Source organism: Heterocephalus glaber, unplaced genomic scaffold (genome assembly GCF_053883595.1).
Source record: "Heterocephalus glaber isolate CG9 unplaced genomic scaffold, H.glaber_assembly_v1.0 deba00001531, whole genome shotgun sequence".
Taxonomy (NCBI): Eukaryota; Metazoa; Chordata; class Mammalia; order Rodentia; family Bathyergidae; genus Heterocephalus; species Heterocephalus glaber.
In genome coordinates this window covers 18,047,359-18,055,320 of record NW_028258329.1, presented here as the reverse complement: position 1 = coordinate 18,055,320, position 7,962 = coordinate 18,047,359, and the positions used below count along the sequence as shown (strand labels likewise).

The window sequence follows — 7,962 nt, the reverse complement described above, 5'->3', positions numbered from 1 at the left end:
TAAACTTGGCTACACATTATCATTATTGGAATAGTTAAAAAAATTTTATTTAAAGATTTTTTAAAAAGTCAACACTAGGGTCCCTTTCCAGACAACTGAGTAGGATATCTCAGGGTGGGGGCCAGGCATGATGCTTTTAAAAAGCACCCCAGCCCCCAGGTGATTTTCAGCAGCCACTAGGACTGAAGTCTGAGTCTGAGCCCCATGGGTGCTGTCAGCAGAGGATGTGGGGAAGCTGCTGTTGCTTTGTAAGTGGTTCAGAAGAGGGGAGCCCTGGGCTGGGGATTTAGCTCAGTGGTTCCGCCACCTGTCTTGTAAGCGTAAGGTCCTGAGTTCGATCCCCGGTATGGGGAAAAAAAGAAGAGAAGAGCCCTGTCTCTCACTGCTGAGGAATCTGACTGTTGATTAAGCAGATGTTTATTTTGAAGTAAAAAGTACTGATTAGTAATTTACCAAGAACTAGTTTATGCAAAACTGGCTGAATGGCAATAATTGTCAAATTTTTTTTTTTAGGATTAAATATAGCTGTTGACTCCTTTATCAGGTGGCGATGTTCCCTGAATATAACGATGATAATGATAATAATAATAGTAATAATAACAATAATAATAATAATAATGGTGCTTTTTGCTAACAGTGGCCCTTGGAGGATAATGGTCCAGGGTCTTTTTTCTTTTTCTTCTGGTAGGTACTGTGATTGAGGCCAGGGCCTTCACACTGAGCTGCATCCCAGCACCCCCCCCTTTTTTATTTGTACTGGGGATTGAACTCGGGATCTTGCGCTTGTGAGGCAGGCGGTGGAACCACTGAGCTAAATCCCTGGCCCCTTAGCCATTTTCAGTTTTTATTTTGAGATAAGATCTCACTGAATTGCCCAGGCTGGGCTTGAACTTGTGATCCTCCTGCCTCAGCCTCCGAGATGCTAGGATCACAGGTGTGCATCACCACACCTAACTTCTCCTGGGATTTAAAAAAGCCCCAATGCCAAAGTCCACAGAACTATTTCAGTAAGACTCCATGGGGGTTGGTCCTAGGGGTCACAATGCTTTTAAAGCTCAAGACCCCTACCATGGATTTCTACTGATAATTGAGTAGACTGAGGGCTTGCCTGAAAATTTGAATCAGAGTAACTCTGATTCTACAGCCTCCTTCTCTCTTGACTCCCTGGAAATCTGGTGATGGCTTTTCAACACCAGCAACTTCTATTATGTTCAAGAGAGCATTTCTTATTTAGCCAAGTGTGTTAAATGAGTGTACTGAGAGCCTGACTCGTGGTTTACCTCACTTAGTGGAGGTAGGCGAATGAATTAACCTCTGTGTTCCAGTTTTAAATGGGGGTGACTATCAACCTGACTACCAAAATGATGGGGGAAAAACCATGGGAAGGAAAGCCTGGTGAAATCTATATGATCAGAAAAAGGCTGTTCTTACAACAAAAGAGATAAGTTTCACTGTCACCTGCTTCTACCAACTTTAGACTGCTGAAGATCTGAGCCTTGTTGTGACTTATGATAACAGTATCACATTTTTGCCTCGGTTATCAGGTTGGGAAGGAGTTGCTCAGAATGGAGTTACCCACTGGCATGCAGAGGTCCAGGCCATGGTTCTTGGGGCCACTATAGCCCAGTGGAAATACAAGGAATGATAAAAATATAATGATTATTCAAATAAAAATAAAAAAATTACAGTAAAAGACACATTGCCATAAACCCTCTCAAAATACTCCACTAGCTTGGAACATACTTATTCTGTCATTCTTGCCACTTTCTGAAGCATTTCTGGAAGTCCTCTTTCCTGAGGCTGCCTTGATGTCTTGAATCAGTTCAAAATATTTACAGCAATTTCTGTCAAATAAAAACATTATGGTGTGTCTTTAGCCACCTTGTTCACTGGATCTGGTACCATGTGACTTCTGGCTCTTCCCCAAAGTCAAAATAACCATGAAATGTAAATGGTTTGGATCAATTCAAGACATTGAGGCAGCCACAACAGTGCAACTAAAGACACTCACAAAAGAGGACTTCCAGAACTGCATCAGAAAGTGGCAAGAATGAAGGGATAAGTGTGTTGGAAGCAAGGGGAAAAATTTTGAGGGAGATATAGTTTTGTCTTTTACTGTAATAATTAAAAAAATTTATTGTATTTTAAAAAATGTTAAATTCACTGTATTTTGTGATCACACCTCATATTGTGCCCTGTGCAGTGAGGATTATTTATCCTCTGTTTTTGGAGGCCCACAGTGTCCTCAGGTTTTGGCTCTATGTGTGGGCAGAGGCTGACGGTAAGGAGGGGAAGAGTAGATGGATATCCAGCCTCGTGCCTGCTTATGTGTACATACTATATATGTGGGAAGTATACAGTGTATTTACATCATGGGAGGGTATATACTGATGTGTTAATTTGCATTATACTATGTAATTTATGTAAATCCCAAACCCTTCCTTGTGTGCCATGTAAGGGCTATTGGAGGCTCTTTGCTAAGCAGGGTTTACCTGGGAAGCCTGGCAATGGTAATCTCTTCCCTAGGACTTATTTCTTCACTTTTGTGTCTCAGGAATGAAGTCTTTCTATGAACAGCTTCAGAGAGAAGGTGGGGATCAGAGTGTTGGGGCAGTGGAGACAGCAAACTAGAGAACATGAGCTTCAAGGCAACTGGGTAACATCTGACATTCAAGAGATGTCATTGTGGCACAAGCCTTGGATGGTCCCCAGAGTGACGGGTAGATGCTAATCATCTCAGTTTTGGGGTGCCTCCAAGCAGAGGACCCCCAGGTTCCTCACCCATCCCACCAGCTGCCTGGCCCACAGCAAAGAACTAACAGCCTCCCGAGTGATGGATGCCCTGAGAAACCTGCCCTGGTTCTGGCCGCCCTGCAGCCACAGATGCCATTGCTGAGTGACAAGTTCTCTGGTGTTTTCTGGAGGGCAAAAAGAACCCAAACTCCACTTAGACTTAAGCTTGGAGGCCCCATCCCCATAGGCTTCCTTCTGCATAGTGCAAGGCAGTGGCCCTCAAAGAGTCCCCTCCAGGGACAGAGGGGTATGTCCATCATACCACATACTCACCCTGAGATTAAACTTTCTTTGAAGTCTCAAGCTTTAGCTTAAAAATTCAAGTGCACTTTGCACTCTACTCATACAATAGTCATTGGCTTGCTAGAAAACTATTCATCAGCCTACTTATTTAACAACTTTTTTCTCCTAAACCCCCTTGTTAACTAGATGCTCTGGAAAGATGTGCTGTTTGTGCTGTGGCTTCTGTCCCTGATGTCTCTGTCACTTCCTCCTTCCCACTCTGAGAAGCTTGAGCCTCAGCTGGCCTCACTCACCTCCTTCTGCCTGTGGTCCCCTCTGCAGAGGAAGTAGTCCAATGGCTGATATGGGTCTTACCTATGTTACAGTGCTCCCCAGTGTCAAAGGGACACAGACATATGACATGTCCCTCTGTCTCCTGGCAGGTGGCAGTGCCACAGGGCTTCTCCACACAGGACCTGGCAGGGCTGCAGGTCCCAGGGGAGAGGTTAAGGATCAAGAATACAGCTGCCCAGGGACTGCGAAGCTCTCAGCATAGTGGGAGGCATGAAGGGTCCCCATACAGAAAGCTAAGAAAGAACAGCTACTGGGGCCTGGGATCACAGGCAGTGAGACAGTCACAATAGTAGAGTGGATTCTCTTCCCAGGATGGGGTGGGGACTCTGGGTCTAAAGCCACGCCGCAGCCAAATGACTGTACTTCCTTGAATTGTGCAGGTTTTAGCCCTACACAAAATAAATATTTGGACCTAAATGTCATCAGCAGATTCACTCTCTCATCTCGCACTCACTCTGGGGCATGGTGCCTGAGCAGAATTTTCAGCATTATCTAAATAATCATCCTCCCCTTGCCTGGTGCCAAGTACAGAGGTTGAGTCTAAACAGAAACACTCACGGTGGGTAATTCCACTGCAGTGATAAGAGGCACTAATCTTTATAAGTGTGCAGCCTGTGCAAAGTAGGATGCTAAATGCTTGCTTTTTGTATATTTATATTTTGTTTAGGCTTCCTTGGGACTTTTCTTACTTTACAGATGAGGCTCAGAGACTTGTCTGAGATTGCACAGCTGATCTGTGGTGGATCTGTGCTTGTACCTCCTTCTATACTACAGCTGCCTACAGTTTGACTGGCCCAACTGCATTAAAGGAAAGAATCCTGACAATACCTGCAATGGTGCTTTCTGCTTCACCGGATCCCTCCGAAGAAGTGGGAACAGCAGCGTCTGTGGGGAAGGTGGCCGTTTCGGCTGTGTGGGTCTCTCCTCCCGAGTACAAAGGGCTGGAGAACTCCATTTCTAGATGGACCTCTCCAGGGTGCTTGGGCTGCTGGGTCCACTGGGTCTCTGGGGCGCTGGTGCTGATGGTGACATCCATCCCTGAGCTGTGACCAGACAGGTCTCCGCTACTTTCAGTCCTGTCTCCAGAAGCCACGGGAGTGGCCAAAGGTGCACCCGAAGCCTCTGTGATCACTTGAGAGGTGGTGGTTGACTCCCCCCTGACTTCTGGGGCAGCTGACCCCTCCTGGGGGCCTCCCAGAAAGGTCCAGGGGCTGCTGCTCACACCCAGGCCTGAGGCTCTATCAAGATCTGCTTCGTGGAGGGCAGAGGTGGTTTCACTTGAATCAGGGGACCCAGACGCCTCTCCACTGGCCTCAGGGACAGCAGGTGCCCTCACACCAGCCTCAGGGTAGGCAGAGGACTCACTGTTGCCTTCCAAGACTGACGATGCTTCTACTCCAGAGCTGGGAAATGTTGCTGTTGTCCCACCAATGTCCCCAGATGCAGAGGCTTCCCCACTGGGCTCAAAAAGCTGGGGTTTGTATGTCACAGGGGGTCTTTGGCCGAATTCCTGGGAAACAGTTGCTTCCATCACACCCTCCACTAACTCAGAAGTGATTAACGTGACTTCTGGAAGTCCTGAGGCCTCCCTGCTGCTGCTGGTGGCTGCAGAGGAGTCTCCACTTATATCAGCAGTGCTGGAAAAGTCCCCACTAAAATATGGAGTACTTGGTGGCTCTCTGCTGGGTTCTATCACCCCAGACTGGAGTCCACTTTGGTCCAAAATTCCAGAATGGTCTCCAGACACTTCTGGTGCTCCAGAATGAGCACCACTAAGTTCCAAAATGCCTGAAGACCCCTCTCCAGCTTCTTGGGCTGTTGGATGCTGGGTTACAGATTCCACCAAGGTTCTGTCTATAAGAGAGGTAGTGGGGAACCCGGATGGAAGTCCACTGCCATCATATGCTCCTGAAGGCAGGCTGCTCCCAGCCTCAGCTCCAGAGAATTCTCCACTGACCTCAGATGCTCCACTCGGTAGGCCACTGAACTCTGGAGCTGGGGATATAAACCCACTGGAACCGATTGTTCCAGAAGACTGTCCACTGATGTCCACTACCCCAGATGTGCCTGACAGATCCGTCTCCCTAGAAGGAAAGCCACTGAATTCCACAGACCCTAAGCCTTCTTCTTCTTTAAATGTAGTAGGGGTCACTTCCACCAAACTGGTGTCCACAAATGTAATGCCAGAAGATTCTCCACTGCCACTCATGGTACCAGAAAACAGGTCAGGGATTCTGGGTGTTGTCCCACTGAACTCAGGCAGCCCTGATGGCTGTCCACTGAGATCAGGCCCTGTGGATGTTTCTCCACTCAGGTCTGTTATGCCAAATGTTTGGCCACTGCCAAAAAGAACCCCAGATGCTTCTCCACTGATATCTGGTTGTATGGAGGGGAGTCCACTGAGCTCAGTCACTCCAGATGTCTCCCCACTGGAGTAAGGAATCTCTGAAGGCTGCCCACTGACCTCAGAAATCCCAGATGTTCCCCCACTGATGTCAGGAAACCCCGACGGCTGTCCACTAACACCAAAGAATCCAGATGTTTCCCCACTGATGTCAAGAGATCCAGATGCTTGGCCACTGACTTCAGTTCCCAAAGGGAGTCCACTGGTTCCTCCACTAATGTCCAGCTCTTCAAAGGGCAGCCCAGATATTTCTCCAGTGCCACTGATGCCAATGGTCCCCCTCCCTTCCAGTTCACTTGCACTGGTGGCTGTGAACACTTCCACCAGTGTAGTATCTACTAGGGAGACTGTTGGGAACCCAGATGGAAGTCCACTAAAGTCAGGCAGGCCAGAGGATGGGCCACTTCCAAAGTCCACTCCAGAATACTCACCACTAAATCCAGAGGGAAGACCACTTTTGTCTGGAGCTTGTCCACTTCCTACAGTTTCAGAAGGCAGTCGGCCAAAGGCCAAGTCTCCAGAAGCAGACCCTACCAAGTCTTCTTTTCCAGAAGGCAACCCACTGAGGTCCTCTTCTCCAAAAGCTGAGGTCTCTAAACTCTCTCTTCCAGAAGAAAATCCACTGAGGTCATCCCCTCCTCCAGAAACAGAGGTTTCTAGACCTTCTCCAGAAGGAAGTCTGCTGATATCCTCTACTCCAGAGGCAGAAGTCTCTAGACCTTCTTCTCCAGAAGGAAACCCACTGACATCCTCCACTCCAGAGGCAGAGGTCTCTAGACCTTCTCTTCCAGTAGGAAGCACACTTATATCCTCTATTCCAGAGGCTGAAGTCTCTAGATCTCCTGAAGGAAGACCACTGAGATCACCTACTCCAGAGGCAGAAGTCTCTAGACCTCCTCCAGAAGGAAGTCCACTGACTTCTACTCCAGAGGCAGAAGTTTCTATATCTCCTCTAGAAGGAAGCCCACTGACTTCCCCTACTCCAGAGGCAGAAGTTTCTAGACCTTCTCCTATAGTAGGAAGTCCACTGATTTCCTCTGCTCCAGAGGCAGAAGTCTCTAGACCTTCTCCAGAAGGAAGTCCACTGACTTCCCCTACTCCAGAAGCAGAAGTTTCTAGACCTTCTCCTCTAGAAGGAAGTTCACTGACTTCCCCTATTCCAGAGGTGGAAATCTCTATATCTTCTGCAGAAGGAAGCCCACTGACTTCCCCTACTCCAGAGGTATAGGTCTCTAGACCCTCTTCTCCTGAAGGAAGTCCACTGACTTCCCCTACTGCAGAGGTAGAGGTCTCTAGACCTTCTTCTCCTGAAGGAAATCCACTGACTTCCCCTACTCCAGAAACAGAAACTTCTAGACCTTCACTTCCTGAAGGAAGTCCACTGACTTCTCCAATTCCAGAGGCAGAAGTCTCTGGAACTTCCCTTCCAGAAGGAAGCCTACCGAGGTCCCCTACACCAGAGGCAGAGCCCTCTAGGTCCTCGGCTCCAGAAGGCAACCCAGCAACAGTAGGAGTGCTGGACCACTCAATTCTGTCTCCATGTCCCGAGGGCAGACCTGAGCCTACTGTGGAGGTGAGACCACTGGAGTCAAGGTCTCCAGAGGGCAGTCCGCTTGCAGTGGCTCCTGGAGCTTCTCCACTGCCTGTAAAGTCGCCACTGATGTCAGGGGCCTCAGATGCCTCCCAGGAGCCTGGCAGCTTGGTAGCACCAGGCACCTTGGAAGAAGGTGTGTATGGCTCCTCTGAGGTGGAAGGCGTTTCCCAGGCGGAGGACACTGAAGTTGCCCCAGGGCTCCCTGTACTTTCCTCTGCTGCTGTGCCCGTGGGAGGCCACGTGGGTGGGACCCCTGCAAGAAAGGAGGAAGCCAGGTGAGGTGTGGGTGGAGTGACTCCACTCCAGGGTAAGCCTGGGCAGGAACTGAACTCCACCCTTCCTGGGGAAACCTTTCCCCCAAGGGTACATCTGTATTCAGATGCTCTGCAATGGAATTGCTTAAATGTCTTGGGGAAAAAGAGAGGAAGGAAGATAGGAAGAAAATGAGGTTTCTTTGCTTCTTTTTATTTTATTTTTGGTACCGGGATCGAACTTGGGTCCTTGTGCTTTCAAGGCAGGCGCCAGAACCACTGAGCTAAATCCCCAGCCCTTCTCTTCTTTTTTTGAGACAGGGTCTCACTATGCAGTTCAGGCT

General features: G+C 48.5%; 1 protein-coding gene across 4 annotated transcripts in view; it reads right to left on the bottom strand.

The window, feature by feature from the left end:
- The window catches only part of Acan (aggrecan), a 62,893-nt gene that overhangs the window by 11,076 nt on the left and 43,855 nt on the right, over positions 1-7,962 (bottom strand). For all 4 annotated transcript variants that reach the window (XM_087188371.1, XM_087188373.1, XM_087188372.1 and 1 more), the window contains exon 12: positions 4,198-7,620. In XM_087188371.1, the coding sequence (XP_087044497.1) occupies positions 4,198-7,620 (3,423 nt within the window). The remainder of the gene's footprint in view (positions 1-4,197; positions 7,621-7,962) is intronic.